General features: G+C 41.0%; 1 protein-coding gene across 5 annotated transcripts in view; it reads right to left on the bottom strand.

Moving 5' to 3' along the window:
* The window catches only part of LBR (lamin B receptor), an 806,934-nt gene that overhangs the window by 518,776 nt on the left and 271,352 nt on the right, over positions 1-16,806 (bottom strand). For all 5 annotated transcript variants that reach the window (XM_085610386.1, XM_085610387.1, XM_085610389.1 and 2 more), the window contains exon 4: positions 5,667-5,759. In XM_085610386.1, the coding sequence (XP_085466512.1) occupies positions 5,667-5,759 (93 nt within the window). The remainder of the gene's footprint in view (positions 1-5,666; positions 5,760-16,806) is intronic.

The raw sequence follows: 16,806 nt of genomic DNA, 5'->3' as shown, positions 1-16,806 counted from the left end.
AGCAGTTGTAAAATGTGCTGCCCATGGTCCAGGGGAGGATTTTATAACGATTGGTAACCGGTACGCCAATGATGTTGCGCAGTACTGTGCCAAGACCAATCAGTCCATTAACAGGGAAAGAGAGAGGGAAATGTCTTTTCTTTCTGTGATGTTTACTAATGTCCTAGAGACCTGGGATGAAGTGAAACAGTTACAAGATGAGGCAGGAGATGAAGAGAAACAAGATTGGATTAAGGCAGGATGTGCTCCAAGAGAAACAGACCATGTTTGGGTCTACAGAGATGGCAGACCAGTGATGCCTAACTCTATCTTGTCGTCAATGGCAAGGATGTATCATGGCCAGGGACATTTGGGGAGAGACGCGATGGTTAGGTCGTTTAAGCAGACCTGGTACAATGCAAAGTTCAGGACAATTGCAGAGAGCATCTGTCAGAGGTGTTTGGTTTGTCAGCAATTTAACACTGGGAAAAAGACAGTGGTGAGTCTGGGAACAATAGGCAGAGAAGGAGGTCCTTTTACAAGAATGCAGATTGATTTCATTGAAATGCCCCAAGTGAACAGACTGAGGTATGTTCTAGTGGTAGTCTGTTTGTTTTCAAGGTGGGTGGAAGCTTACCCGACTAGAAGAAATGATGGATTGACAGTGGCAAAGTTACTGTTGAGGGAGTTGATTCCTAGGTACGGGTTTCCAGTTACAGTTGAGTCTGATAGAGGTAGACACTTTCAGAATGAGCTCATGGGTTTGATTTGTGAAGCATTGAAAATTCAGCAGAAGCTACATTGTGCATACCGACCAGAGGCTTCTGGTGTGGTTGAGCAGATTAATGGCACAATCAAGAATAGGATTGGAAAGATGTGCTTAGCCACTGGCATGAAATGGCCAGATGTTTTGCCTCTAGTTCTGATGACAATGAGATCTACTCCAGATAGAACTACTGGTTTGAGCCCGCACGAGATAATCATGGGACGTGCTATGCGCCATGCATTCGTGCCTGTCAATAAGTTGGTGACAATAACTGATGACATGATTTTGGATTATTGTAAAGGCCTGGCTGACGCAGTTCATTCTGTGTTTCACCAGGTTGGAGAAGAAGCTACCACACTTGAGAAGAAGCAAGCCCATGATCTGAGTCCAGGAGATTGGGTGAGGATAAAAGTTCACAGGAGAAGAAATTGCTTGATTCCAAGGTGGGGAAGGCCGAGACAAGTTATTCTGACTACAACGACTGCAGTAAAGTGTGCTGGAGTGAAGCACTGGGTACATGCAAGTCATACTCTGAGAGTTCCAAATCCAAAAGAAGGGACTGGTAAAGAGTATTTTGAAGAGTCAGATTCCAGTGATGATGAAGATACAGAATCAGTGGGGAAAGAAGTAGAAAGAGCTTCGAATGAACCACTGCGAGTATCAGAAAGGAGATCAGATTCTGTAAGAGAGCCTGAAGTTTCAAACAGCAGTGAAGGAAAAAGAAAAGAAAAAAGAAATCACACAGAGACTACTCCTGAATCAGAAGAGGAGGAGATTGAAGAACCACTTGAGATTATACTTGAAGAAGTAGGGTCAGAAGAAGATAGAGAGGGACAGATTGCGGAAGACCCCCGAGGAGGTGTAGGGAACATTCATGAGGAGCTAGGTGAAGGGACAAGTAGACAGCAAGAAGATTGCGTGTCGGAGACCCGAGGAGGGACAGGAGTAGGGAAGTCTCAAACAGTGGTGAAAAAATCTGTGGAGAAGAAAAAAACTGCTGGAAAACGGAAACAAGAGGCACTTGAAACAGATGATGAAGATGAACAAACAGAGGGTCGAGTTCTGAGAAAAAGAACTTGGATTGGAGAAAGAAGTAATAAAGAAACAAAGCCGAAAAAGGTGTTAAGAGGAGATCGTTGGCCTAACAACAGAGTTAAGAGGCTGAGATACAGAGTAATAAGAGCAAATTCATCGAAAGCTGAACAAGTGAATGAAGTTTCGAGTCAAAGTTCAAAAGCTGAAGGAGAAGAATCAAAGGAGTCAAACGAACCAGTGGAAATAAAAAGAGTAAGAAGACCCAACCAAAAGTACAGATCACCGGAATGGTCTTATGTGACACTGTCTGAAGGAGGAGAAGAAGAAACAGTGACTCGAGATAATCCGGAAGTGGTCTTGAGAGAAGTGGTTGAGGAAGATACTGGTGAAATTCTGAAAGTACTCTTGACTGACATTGGGGAAGAGTCGAGTACTGAGGATCTTGATGTTGGAGATCTGATACAATTTGATGTTGAAGAAATTGAAGTGAAGAATGACAAGTATCCAAATTGAGTGAAAGAAGGATTCACTTGGATCAAGTGAACGAAGAGATCATTTGGATAAACTGAAAGCTGAAGAATTGCTGAAGAATTGAAGAAGTTCAAACAGTAGTGGAGTAGTAGAGGCTAAACTAAAATGGCTAACATAGAGAATAATGGTAATAGATGTGCCTTCTTTAAAAGGTGGTGTAGAATGTGCTGCTGTTGTACTGGATTATTAATGCTTCTATGGGGTGTTTTAATTTTATTAGTTACTTTTAGAGTAGAGTTTGGAATGAATATAGAAAATGTAACAAATGTAGAGAAAAATTCACAAAAAGTAGTTCCAATTAGAAGTAGTAGTTATATACACAAAGATAGGTCAATTAATAATTTTTCTAGTAATGTTTTTTCTAAACTGTTATATGAGTATGTGAAGACAATGGAAGTAAGGGATTGCTACGTCTGTATGCAATTACCTGCATCTGTCTCAGAGGGTGTTACTTATCACCATTTACCAGCTACATATGGTATTTCCTGTAGTATTTTAAGTAGTGTTTTTTATTTGTTAGGGAAAATAGATTATAAGATGTCTAACAGAGATAGTATTTTTGGGCACTTGCCAATGAACAAAGAGCTGAATCCAGCTAAAGAAGCTAACACTTTTGGTGAGATTTTTATTGAAGAAAAAGGATTAACATTAGATTACATTTTTAAGAATAATTTAACTTGCAGTTTGAAAGAAGAGGAGAGAGCTTTCCTGGATATGGTAGAAGAAAGGAGAGTGAACATGCATGAGAAAGGGGGAAAATATGAAGTGAGTGAGACAATTTGGGACATTGAGATGGGAAAAGAGTTGAAGAATGGGGCTAGTCCAACTTTAGCTCTGGATGCGCCGCAGAAGGGTAAACTTTGTATTACCAGAAGGAAATCCCAATATGATACATATTTTGTGGGAACTAGTGAGTGCCATGATACATACTTCATTGCGACAGGTTGGGGTTTCAGAGGTGGAGAAGATACGATTTTTCCAGGAGTGTACTATGTTTGTGGGAACAAGGCTTATTACAAGTTGTCTGACCATTGGTATGGCACGTGTTATGTGGGCCTGGTTTTTCCTAAGATTTTTCATACAGATAAAATAAGAGATTTAGAAGATATTAACTTATTAACACGTTTTAAGAGAGAAACTTGGTCTGAAATTGTGGGTGATATTTTTGGGGTTTTGATTCCAGCAGTGGGAATTTCTTTAAATGCTTATGGAATTCGGAAACTGTCCACAGTGGTTGATCGCTTATCGACAAATACCGCAGGAGGGTTTCTTTTGGTGAATACGGAATTAAGTGCCGTACGTGCCATGTCTATGCAAAATCGACTTGCCCTTGATATTCTATTGGCCAAGGAGGGTGGAGTTTGTGGAATATTGAAGGTTCAACATTGTTGCACTTACATTCCTGACGAAAGTAAAGACCTAAAGGTCTATATCAAAAATATTACTGATTTGCATGAGGAATTAGTACCACTTGAAGCTGGGAGTTTGTGGACTAAAATAGCTAATAAAATGATAGCTGTTAAGGATTTTATTGCAAAGATAGGTAGTACTATTATAGGTAGAATATTGTTTCCCTTGTCTTGTATAATTGTGGCTTTATTAATAATAAGATTGGTGTGTGTGTGTTGTAAAAACAGGGGAGGGAAAAAGAAATTGAATAAGGAAAAGAAAAATAAGAAGTTGAAAAGAGAACCTCAAGAAATTGAACTAGAAGAATTGAGGGAGAGTGTTTATTTAGAGACAAAGAGAGATGATGAAAGAGTGACTGGTGTTTAATGTTGTGTAAGGGGAAAAGACATTTCTGATTTCTCCTAAAATGGGACTAAATTTGCTGGAGCAGAGTTTTCGTTAAGAAAATTCAGGGGCTTTTGAAGCTCTAGTATGTCTATGCGTTTTATTAAATATTAATAAATAACAAATTAATTATTTGTCTTGTGCAAGTATGTTTTTAATTAATCAATTCGTTTGTCTTAACATAAGAGAAAGCTACACAAGGGTTAGCATGTGTGTGCTGTTTTTGTTTCCTAAAAAATAACGTGCAAGTTTTCATGTTTAAACGTTGCTGTGTGCTGTTTATTTTAAGCACAAAACGCTGTCTGAATTAATGCTTTTTTATGTCGCAAAAGCTAGATAAATGCATACACATAAGGGTATTAGTGGGGTTAACACTGTTTAATCATTATGCTGTAGTAACGTTGTTTTTATTTCTTTTAATTGAGATGGTCTATTGTGGCCTATGGAGGCCTAATCCATGATGGCTAATTTTGAGAGCCTGGCCTCGAGTGAATATGTGAAAGACGTGACGAGAGAGACCCCTGCTGGAAATGGTCTTGAGGGTGACTGACCATGGTCCTTCTATGAAACTTTCCATGAGGACAGCAGCAGTTTTGGGTGTTCTCCAAGAAAAGTGAAAGTGTCCTTGGCAATCTCGAAAGACAAAGGAGCCGTAGAGGAAAACTCTGAACTGTGGCTCGATGGCCGAGGAGAAACCGGATTAAATGTGATACATGTTTTATTTTCTTGGTTCCTGTTCCGTAGTCTTCGCTATGTGTATTTTTCCTGAGCGGAGGTTCACAAATGTTGCAATGTTGCATCCTTTCCTTCTCGCTCTGCTCAGTGATTCAGCGTATTCTTGCAAACCTGATGAGTCTTTCCATTGTATTTTTCACTATAAAAACTGTTAGCTTAGGGAGGGATCTCCCCACTCTTTTGCCCACTCTTTTGCCCACTCTTTTGCCACCCTTTTGTCACTTGCCATTTTACCTTTGCTGCGTGAGGTTGCGTTGCTGAGGATCGATGCTGAGGACTTCGTCTTGAGAGACATTTACCGAGAGACTTGTCCTGACCCGTTCTGACACTTAGTTAGAATAGGTAACTATGAGAAATGATTTATTCTGATTGATTTAACTTTGACTAATTTTAGATAAAGCAATATAATTTTAAACATGGTGTTGAATTTTCTTTCTTGTCAATTATTGGGTTTATATTTTTGATCATTATTGTATATGTTGTGTAGATTATGTTATTGATTAGGACAGTCACTAAACCAGATCTGATCGACCTGATATTGATGCAGGGTGTTTAGGTGTTTTCTTTCCACAGGTTTATTGCTGGTAGAGTATTTGAGCGTATGTTAGTGAAATGGGCCCTAGCGTATGATGAATGTATGTGCGTGTAACTGTATGATTACTCTATCCGTAGTAGTGGGCATATTTTAGATACCCTGATCTCTATCAATGTCATTAATGTATTACTATCCCGGTCGGCTGGATGTACAATAAAAAAAATATTTAAAAAACACAGCAAAAGGGAAATGACATGGATTTTAACAAGTATGTTTAGATTATTTTTTTACCCGAGTGTTTTTTGGAGACATATCATCCTCTGTCTTTTCAGGTTCTCCATTGTATCGGCTGATGCTGTTCTCACGAAGTTTCTCACGTACTTTCTATTTTAAAAGAAAATAATTATTTTAGTATTTTTTATTTAAACACATTTGAATCTGGTTGAGGGGAGCAATACATCATTAGTAGAGAACAGGGCATCAATAAAGCAGGTCACTACAATATGAAACATTCCGTTTGCAGAACATTGTAGATGAACCCTGACATCAGTATAGCTAAGTAAAGCAATCATGTAAAGCTTAAGGTGAACAGACTGAAAGAATGAAAAGCAAATATGCGGTTGTGTTCAATTTAAGATGAAGTACACAAAATCAGCCTGGAAGTCTAAAAACAGGTTTTGGACCTTGATATCAGTCATGTATGCATTTATGTTGCATACTCCTTTTTTCTAGTGATTGAATCAGACTAGTTGTTAGTATTTTTCTAAAGAAGTCTGGTCATTGATAAGGGGCAAACCTGTTTTCAGAGAGATATACAAACACTCCTATTTCAGTGAACACGGGGGCCTTTCAATCTGTGAGGAGTAGAGTTATAGTTGCTATCAAAACCACACGATACATACTTCAGTACCATCTTCAGATTCTTTTTATGGCACACCCTTTATACAAACAATTTAATCTTAACCTGCAGCTGGTCTAGAGACAACACTCCTAGAAGTCTGAGTGAAGGTATATCTGGAAACCATATACCATGTCTTTAACTGAATGAATGTGTTGTATCTTACCAGATGTAGCAGAGTTGTATTTTAAGTATTTCTTTATTAATAGCAAGTTGCAGGATGGTAATAATGTACATCAGCTCTTCAGCCTGGTAATCCTTATACTAAAGCCCCAGCAGGCTCAGCCTGCTTGCTGCTCAACCCATCTTCCAACTGTCACCACTCATCCACACAGGCACCCAAATATTCCAAGCATCACGGTCACCCCAACATTCCCCTCTCAACACTCACACTAGCTGAGCAGCTGGGAGATAGGTAAACTGGGATACATATAACCAAGTGAGTAGGGTATTTCTGCTAGGACTACAAGTAGCCACACTTCAAGGTCCATTTGCCCAAAGTGGACCGAACCATCATATGGGCACCTTACCATAAAAAAGCAATTTTGTAACTGTGAATACAATTTGCCAGTGTTGATATCTTTCATAGAAAAACAATAGAAACTCCATCCCACTTCAGTAGCCCAATCTACTTGTTAGAAAAGACCCAAACATCAGTAAATGAGGTGAGTGTGCATTTACCTATGAAGCCCGAGAGACTTCTATACTTAAGGATTATATAGCACCAGTGTACAAAGCAAAATAAACTCTGAATAGGGATGGTTGCATGTGAATTTAAGAATGAAAACAATTCTGCAGAACTGCAGTTCCAAGTAGCTTGTTTCTTTTTGAGCACTGGATCTTTCATAGATTCATATGCTTGAATCAGAAAATAATGTTTAAACAAACAATATGCCTCACCTGTTACCTTCAGAAATATTTCAGAAACTAAACCAAACATTTAGTCAGTTCATACAACATCAATTTTAGATACTTAAGAAATGTTACTTTCTTTTATAGCAGTTATAAAAACTGTAGAATGGAGCACCATCTTAGTGTTGACTACACAATGAAGACATACTCAAAACAAGCATTTGCAATGCAATAGGTCTCGCATTGACATGAATTTGAGCTATTGACATTGTAAATGACAATGCCTTTTATTTGTGTTTTCATTTTTAAAACATAAATAAATGGCATTGTCATTCACAATGCCAATAGCATAAATTGTCGTAAATTCGAGACATATTGCATTGCATTTACGTTACTTTGAGCTATTGGCATTGTAAATGATAATGCCTTTTATTAATGGTTTTTGTTTTTGTTTGAAAAACATAAATAAAAAGCATTGTCATTTACAATGCCAATGGTCCATTGTAAATGACAATGTCTTTTCTTTTTGTTTTAAAATCCAAAACCAAAATAAAAGCCATAGCCATTTACAATGCCAATAGCTTAAACTTGCGCAACTGCGAGACCTATTGCATTGCAAATGCATGTTATATTAATCAAGAAGAATCTCCTGTAAAACGACATTGTACCAAAAAAGGTCGAAACTTCCATACAATCTAGCTTTAATTGACCATTTTACAACAGTCTGTATTGAGTTCCAGGAGGCCACAAGCTGTAAAAGATTAAGAATGAATGTTGAAATGTATCTCCAGGAACAATGTTTCCTTTTTGCTAATGGAGGCCTCTGTCTCTGTGCTCGACACTCACATCATAAATGTTTACGTGTTGATTTTCTCCACAGCAAAGCTTAATTTCCATCCTACCGAAAGTCAAGAATAGAGCAGTTGATATTAACAGAGTGAGCGTGCCAAAATATAAAACGGGGCATTATCCTGCCACATTGCAAGATCGCTAAGGAAACAGGCATGCCAAGCCCCGGACCTTAGAAGGGGGCAGAACGCGCTTCTTGGGCAACCGCCGTGTAAAGAGTTAATGATTGCCCTTCACCCCAGCATGCCCGCAATCGAAATTCCTACTTGGGGGAAAGGCTAAGAATAACAAAAGCATTTTGAATTATTAACGTAAATGCCGAATGTAAGACTAAGCACTGCACCAACCTCTCCACAGATACTTGCGCCGCGCGCGCTGGCGGGAAAATTGAACAACTCCTCGACGTGGCAGGGAAATGCTTTGAAGACCGAGCTTTAAAGAAAAGGTCAGGAACTGTCCGTGGTGAATGGAATGCAATCTCCAGACCATGGCTATCTCCAGAATAAAAAAAACCAGACCATAACCACAGCAACCTGCCATTCACCCTACCCACCACAAAAGAAAGCTTTAAACAAAACCTCAGCATCCTGACTAAGGGCCATATGTATGAACACATTTTCCCATAGACACAGAATGGGTAAAATCCTTTGATACATACGGCCCAAAATTCCCATACATCTTCCACCTCCCACGCCGGCCCCCTAAACCCTCTGAGCTTTCTGCGCCGGAGCAGTAAGTTCTTGAATCATTAAGCCATTGCACCACGCATACTACATGTCAGATGACTTCACATAAGCACACGCCTGCATGGAGCGGGCGGGCTCTCTGAAGCTTGCTGCGTGCTGTTGCCAGGGCCTTGTGACCCACGGCACTTTGTTTAGCCAGACGTTAAATTACTGCTAAATATTTATGACTACGCTCTGGTAGCCCCCTCCTTCGCACCCCTCTATTTCCTGTGTTCACCCTGTGAGATATGCCACAGGGCTCATGCAGCGCCTATGGCGTTCAAACCTGGTTGCTGCGCGGAAAGGTCTGTACGCCCCGACATCGTTACTGACATCTTTGGGTTGCCCCTCCCGACACCATCTCTCGTTTTCTGCTTCTGTTGCCACACAATTCTCTCCTCGCATGTTGCCCCTTAAAACCTAGCTCTGGGAGACATTCCTTCTACTTTCGTATTTTTTTTTAAATTATTATTATTTTTTTAATTAGTATTTATATTTACAAAAGTGCCTGCCCCCGAAGGGACTTGAACCCGCAACCTTCCGATTAACATACGGACCCGAAAGTCGTACGCATTAACCATCCGGCAACCCAGCACTCGATTTGAGACTCGGGCCGCCCTACCTGGCTACCCCACCTATGTAAGCGGCGCTGCTACTCCGGTAAGGTAAACTAGCCTCAACACAAGCAGTTCTTAAAACCCTAAAGCATAATTATATTTCGCCATTTTAGCGCAATCCTTCATTTACAAGAGAGACATTTTTTTAAGTCTTAGCTGTCCGTTGTGGTGCGCCCTAAGACAGCTGCCTAAAGTCGCTTTAAAGTAACACCAGCGCTATCTGTAAACGTCTGACCATGGGGTAAGCAGCCCTTAACGCCAGCCCTGCTCAGCCTCTCTCTATGCTGACCTCTCAGCCCCAACATCCAGGACACGCTTTTTAGCATCAGAGTAAGGATTTTATAACAAGGCCCGGAGGCCAATATTATGCATCATTCCTTTATTACTACTCAAACAGCAGCAACATCACATGGAATTAGAATACGAATAAAACTCTAAAACACTGAACATGCATAAATCCCCTGAACAGGCAGCCATCTTCCTCTTTTGTTGCTGCTCGAACAACAAGATAAGTACATTTGCGTGAATTGTATTATTAAGAGAATGGAAGTTTTGGGTTATTGAATTGTAATGTGGTGATTACAGATTTTAGTATAAAGTTTTAAGTTGTGAAGTGAGCCTAGAGGGTTAATTCATAAAAAAATAAAAAATAAAAACGGAGCATTTTGAAGAAAGAATTAGTTGGGTAATTATGCGCATATGAGGCATGAAGGGAGAGTATCAGGAAAATATAAGATTACATTTATGAGGCTGTTTGTACGCGGAGACATGGAAGGTAGGCTTAATGAGAGAGGTTACCGTTTTGATAGATGAGGAGTTTGTTACGTGCGCGAGGGCAGAAGGGCGGCGCACAAGAGGAATCGAGGAGAGTGTGGCTGTGCGCGCATCAGCGCGTGCAGAGTTACGGCGATCGAGCGCATTGCAGGTTGCGCGAGAGGGCGTTTGTTTAAAGGAATGAGGATTTGGTTATTTGGTGCCGCCGTACTAACGCAACGTACGGCGGCCATTTGGGAGCTTGGGGAATCAGCAGAGGATGTCAAGGGAAATCCTTCGGCCATATTTAGGGAAATCGGAATAGTTAACAGGTGACAGTTTCTGTCAGATGTGATCGTTATTCCACACGCGAAGGTCGAGTTTTTGGTCAGGGAGGTCAGGAGTTGTTTGTGAGGTGTAGTTTGGGAGTTTTTCTGAGGAAGTAGGATTTTAATCTGGTAGGAGGAGTATCAGAAGAGGGAAATTTTTTGATTGGTGAAATTATTTGGAAACATTAAAAAAAAAAGGAAGGTGCAGAAGGAAATATGGAGGAAGAGATGAAGTCCTGTATGGAGAAAATGTTTGATGGGTTGTCAGCATCAATTGATAAAAAAATAGAGGATACTTTTGAGAAAAGTATAAGGAAAAGAGATAATAGACAAAGAAGTGGTGAGGAAGAGAATTATTGAACGACAGAGGACGTCAAGGTGGTGGCAGGAAAATCTGGTGTTAGTGGAAAAAGGAAGGAAAAAAGGAAAAATGTAGAAAAAAGTAAGAAAATATTTGGTGATGAACGTAAGGTTCGAAAGGATAAGGCTATAAAGGCCAAAAAGAGCACTATGAAGGCGCAAAAGAGGAAGCACAGTGCGGTGTCCTGTGATTCGAGTTCATCGTCAAGTGATGTGGAACTAACTTGTAGTTCTAGCCTGGAGGATTCCGATATTGAAGAGGTCCCTGTTAAGAAAAGGAAATATGATGGAAAGGAAATTAAAATGGAAATAGGAGAGTTTGTGGATCCTCAAGGAGAGGATATGTTTGATCCGTTGTTGATTCAGCATCCATTATCACCTCAGTGGACTCCGGCTGATCATGTGGCCAAGTATATTAGATATTGGATCAGAAGGGAGATACCAAAAGAGGTTAGAACAAGGCTACGTTCAGAGTGCCCAAGGCCTAGTCTAAATAGTAAGGTGGCATATACACCTGAATTAGACCAGAAGATGCTGGCCTTTATAAATAAAGGTGGTAGGGACCCAAGGAGAGGACTCGACAAGGGTTTAAAAGGTTGCTAAGACAGACTTTTAGATGTCTTGGGCCCGTTGACAAAAGTATTTGATATGTGTGAGGAAGCACATAGTAGTAACTCTGGTTTGGATGTAATTGAGATGCGCCAGTGGCTGCAAAGGGCAATCTGTTTGCTTGGAAATGCGAATGCAGCATTGTGCTTGGAAAGGAGAAAAAGTATACTTTTTAAAATAGATCCAAAACTTGCAGAATTGGCTGGCAAGGAGTTGGGTGAGGAAAGCGAAGGCTTACTTTTCGGCGATGATTTTGTGAAGGACATGGCCAAATATGTAGGCACCTTCAATAGCTTACAGAAGTTTCAGAAGGACATTAAAAAGGTTTTTGGAACGGCCGGGCGAACACGGGGTCGGTTTCCCGGCCGAGGACAAGGCTTCACCAGAAGCAATTTTGGAAGAGGCTCAAGACCCTATGGAGCGAGTTTTGGAGGAGGATGTATGTTCTCGAGGTCAGATCAAGGACGTTTTTTTCCGCAAAGACAAAGGGGAAGAGCAAGAGGCTCACGTGCTGTGAGGAGACCAGGAGGAGTTTCAGGTAAGACCTCTAGCAGGCCATTCTGTTACTCGAACAAAATTGGGCGGCAGACTAGCCCAATTTGTTTCACGTTGGGAGGAGATAACTCAAGATCCTTGGGTGTTGGAAACTATTGCTGGTTACAGGATAGATTTTATCAGTACTCCGGTACAGGTGAGAGTACCAAAAATATTAAGATTCTCAAGAGAGATGGAATTGCTGGTAACAGAGGAGGTGTTGGCATTGGAAGAGAAAGGTGCCATAGAGCCTGCAAGGGAAGTTCAAGGCGGATTCATAAGCAATTTGTTTCTGGTAGAGAAAAAAGAGAAAGGAATGAGACCGGTAATACATTTGAGGGAGCTAAACGATTGGGTTGGTTACAATCATTTCAAGATGGAAGGGATACACATGTTGAGAGATTTGCTGAGAAAAGGAGATTGGATGACGAGGTTAGATTTGAAGGATGCTTATCTAACGGTTCCAATGTGTCAGGAGCAAAGAGACCTTTTGCAATTCAGGTGGAAAGGGAGAAGATGGAGATTCAAGAGTCTTCCGTTCGGGCTAACATCAGCTCCATGGCGCTTTACCAAGGTGATGAGGCCTGTGGTAGCTTAGTTGAGATCAAGAGGGATTCGTCTGATTGTGTATCTCGACGATATTCTGATTATGGCAGAGGAAAGGAATCTGGCAAGGGATCAGACAGAATTTGCGGTGAAAGTCAGAGGATCTGGGTTTTGTAGTGAACAAGGAGAAGTCTTGTGTTATTCCGCAACAGGAAATGAAGTTTTTAGGTTTTCAGATACTGACGTTGGAATGTGTATTGAGGTTGCCGATGGAGAAGGTAAACAAAATCAGGAAGGAAGTGAGGAGAGTCAGGAATGCGGAGTGGATAACTCTGAGAAAATTGGCTCGTTTGCTGGGTCTTCTGTCATCATCGATTCAGGCAATTTTCCCAGCTCCTCTGCATTATCGTGCATTACAGAGGTTGAAGGCATACCATTTAAGGAAGGATGCGAGATATTCACAGAAAGTGAGAATGAATCAGGAAACTCAGGAAGAGTTGGATTGGTGGATGAGCTTGGATGCTTGGAACGAAAGGGCAATTTTTGGGGAGATGCCAGAGATAGAGATAGAGTCGGATGCGAGCATGCACGGATGGGGTGCAAGGTGTGGACTGGTTGCAACGGGGGGACGGTGGTCGAAGGAAGAGGGAAAGATGCATATAAATTGCTTGGAGCTCCTGTCAGGATCTTTAGCGATAAAGAGTTTTGTGAAAGATCAGGTGAAGTGTTGTGTACTTTTGAAAATGGACAATTTGTCAGCAGTTCGGTATGTGAACAAGATGGGAGGAGCATGGTCAAGGGGATTGGCGGAGCTAGCGAAGGAGTTTTGGGAGTTTTGTTTGGAAAGGGAGATAAAGGTTCAGGCACAGTATATACCAGGGCTGAACAACGTAGAAGCGGATTGGTATTCAAGATACCTGAGGGATGTAAGCAATTGGAGACTGAAAAGAGAAGTTTTTCTGAGTTTGGAAAGGTTATGGGGTCCACTGAAGGTGGATCTTTTTGCGGACAGGTTGAATGCTCAGTTGAAGGATTTCTACAGTTGGAGGCCAGATCCAGCGGTGAAAGGGGTGGATGCATTTCTACAGATATGGAAAGAGGGAAGGAATTATGCGTTTCCTCCTTTTTCAATGATCCAGAGAGTCCTGAACAAGGTCAGGAGGGAGCAAGCAGAGTTAATATTGATAAACCCTTTTTGGAGGGCTCAGGTGTGGTTTCCGGATGTAATGGATCTTCTAGTGGAAGATCCGGTAGTCTTGCCAAACATAAGGGAAATTCTACTAGATGTTCAGGGGAATGTTCACGAGATGGTAGTGTCAGGGCAGTTACAGTTAATAGCTTGGTTGATTTCAGGAGAATATGGCAGATGCATGGATTATCAAAGAGAGCGGAGGATCTTGTGTCTAAATCCTGGTCAAGAGGGACTTCAAGGTCATATGGTTCGGCATGGAGAAAATGGAATGATTGGTGTATTAAGAGGGGTTAGGATCCCATATCGGCACCTGTGGTAGAGGTGGCAGATTATTTGTCAAAGCAGTTTGTAGAGGGTTTGGCGTATAGTTCAGTAAATTCAAGCAGGTCGGCGATTTCAGCAGGTCATGCATTGATAGATGGAGTTCCTGTTGGTCAGCATGCTTTGATTAGAAGAGTTGTTAAAAGTGTGCGTATTATGCATCCTCCAAGTGCAAAGTATTCATCACTTTGGGATGTTTCAGTAGTATTAAGGGAGTTGGAGAGTCTAGACTAGATTTGAAACTCTTATCATGGAAGTTGGTTATGCTTTTGTGTGTAGTTTCTTTTAAAAGGGTTTCTGATGTAAGAGCTTTGGAGGTGAATTCAAGGTTTTTTCAGCCAGAGGGAGTTTGTTTTGAGATTAGGAAAAGAACAAAGACTATGTCTAGAACAATTTTTTACCCTCTTTTTGAGGGGAATAAAGTTTTATGTGTGGTAAGTTGTTTACAGGAATATGAGAGAAAAACCTTGGGTTTGCGATCAGAGAACTGTTCACAGTGATTAATTTCATATGTTAGACCTTATAAGGCAGTATCAACTCCCACTTTAGCAAGGTGGATAAGGGGAGTAATGTTTAAGGCTGGTGTGGATATTAGTGTTTTTGGAGCTCATTCAGCAAGAGGAGCTATGGCAAGTAAGGCATTCATGAGAGGTTTTAGTTTGAATGATATTATGAGATCGGCTGATTGGTCTAATGATAATACTTTCAGAAAATTTTACTTTAAGCCAGTGGAAAATGTGTTGGATTCGGTTTTAGAAGAACTTTGAACATGCATAACATTGGCCTTGTTATAAAATGCAGATTTTCCACAGTTTTAATTTATAGAAAATCATGATTTCATTAAAGGCACGGAGGCTAATATTATCCCTCTACTGTGCCCTCCCATGAGTGTTAATAAGTTCGTTTATTTTATAGGTTAACAAAGAAGAAGAGATTTGGCGTTAAAGACGGAAGAATTTTGATGAAGAAGGAGTATGTTTTAGGGGACTTGGTTCTTCGCAGCTACAAAGAGGAAGATGGCTGCCTGTTCAGGGGATTTATGCATGTTCAGTGTTCTAGAGTTTTATTCGTATTCTAATTCCATGTGATGTTGCTGCTGTTTGAGTAGTAATAAAGGAATGATACATAATATTAGCCTCCGTGCCTTTAATAAAATCATGATTTTCTATACATTAAAACTGTGGAAAATCTGCATTGTTTCACAAGCATATCCCTCTCAGCGCAGCCCACGTCTGCGTACCATCTCTTGCACCAGCCTTGATTATTATCGCAATTGCAGTATCATTAGCTCTTCCACTGAGGACCCTTGGGTTCCAACTTGACTAACAACGGCACCGGGAAATCTGTAGCCCTTGGGATAAGCGAGTCTACAGCGTGTCTTGCTCACGCTGCCTGCACTCGCCAGTAGGCTCTCTGATTGGTTGACAAGGGCCACCAATCACAATGCTGATTTGCTAGTCGCCAACCAATCAGAGAGCCGTCTGGCGCGTGCAGGCAGCGTGAGCAAGACACGCCGTAGATTCGTTGTCAAAAGGGCGTGTCGAAAAAAGCCAGGGCGGTAACAAAAACCACTGCACACCAATGACAAGGCAGAGTTTTTGATGCTGCCCAATAGAAAGCATGGCCGGGAGCAAAAGTCCTTCTCCTAAAATCCCTCTATCCCAATAAATCTCTCGCTGCGCGAGCAGCGCTACGCGCTGCAACGTTAGGCACAAGACCTAAACATGAATTCAAATATGGCAAAGTAAGTGCTTTCACCCAAGTGCAAAGTAGTGCTTCCCATAGAGCCCAAAGCAAATAACATTTATTCTAACCTTATACTGGGAAATGAGCGAGTAAACATGGGTATTTTTTTAAAAGTGCAGTATCGTTTAATCACCGGAGGAGCTGCGCGGGCAGTGTTCGCAGATGCTGTTTTTTCAAACACGTCATGTCGCAGAGCGAGAGCGTCTTGTTACGGATGCGAGATGTTTAAGGGAGAAGACTCTTCGTAGACCCAGAGTGTCTGCCTCGCAGGCTCCACAAGCGGCCGCGCTGGGCACGTATTAACGTAGCTTAATCTTGGGAGGCAGCCATTTTTGACAAGGTGGAAATTCATTAACTTAAAAGAGAATAAGCTAGCAAGAAAGGCAGTTGAACGAACCTCTCTATGCGCTTAGTATTCAAGCATCATTTTGCATGTGAAGAGGATATTTGAGGAAGGGAGATTCAAGTAGTGAATGTAGGTTCTTTGGGGAGAAAAGAGAAGAGATTTAGAAGAGATTTGGTAAGAATTTGGAGAAATATATTTTGGGGTTAAAAGAGAGATGGAGAGAGATATGAATTCTGATTTAGAGATTACAGGTAGTGAGGTGAATGAAGAGATAGTTAAAAAATGTATTGAATATGAAATGAAGAAACAAGTAAGAGACAATGGAAGATTATATTAAAAATAGGAAGAGGAAAGAAGTTGACTAAGGTGACGAGTTCTACTCATTGTCTGAAGGAGAAGGAATGAGTACGGATGTTGGGAAAAAGCGAACAAAGAAAACCAGACATATTGAGGACGTTGATATGACATGAAATTTAAAGGTTGGAGATAGGGCAACCTTGAAGAAAGGTGTCCTCTGCGGCACAAAAGGATTACGTGTCCTTAGCAGCACGCAAGGAAGGGATGTCCTTGGCGGCACACAAGAAGATGAGGATTTTGAGAATGAAATCCACAATAGCATGTCTGGAAAAAATATTGAAAGTATCAATGAGTATATTTTAGATTTACAGGAGGATGACGCATATGAAGAGTTTGAGGATATGGAGGTAGATGGGTTGAATGAGAGCATTAAGGATCCCGTTGGGGGGACATATGT

The sequence above is a fragment of the Triturus cristatus genome, chromosome 6 (genome assembly GCF_964204655.1).
Source record: "Triturus cristatus chromosome 6, aTriCri1.1, whole genome shotgun sequence".
Classification (NCBI taxonomy): domain Eukaryota; kingdom Metazoa; phylum Chordata; class Amphibia; order Caudata; family Salamandridae; genus Triturus; species Triturus cristatus.
This window is presented reverse-complemented; position numbering and strand designations above follow the sequence as displayed.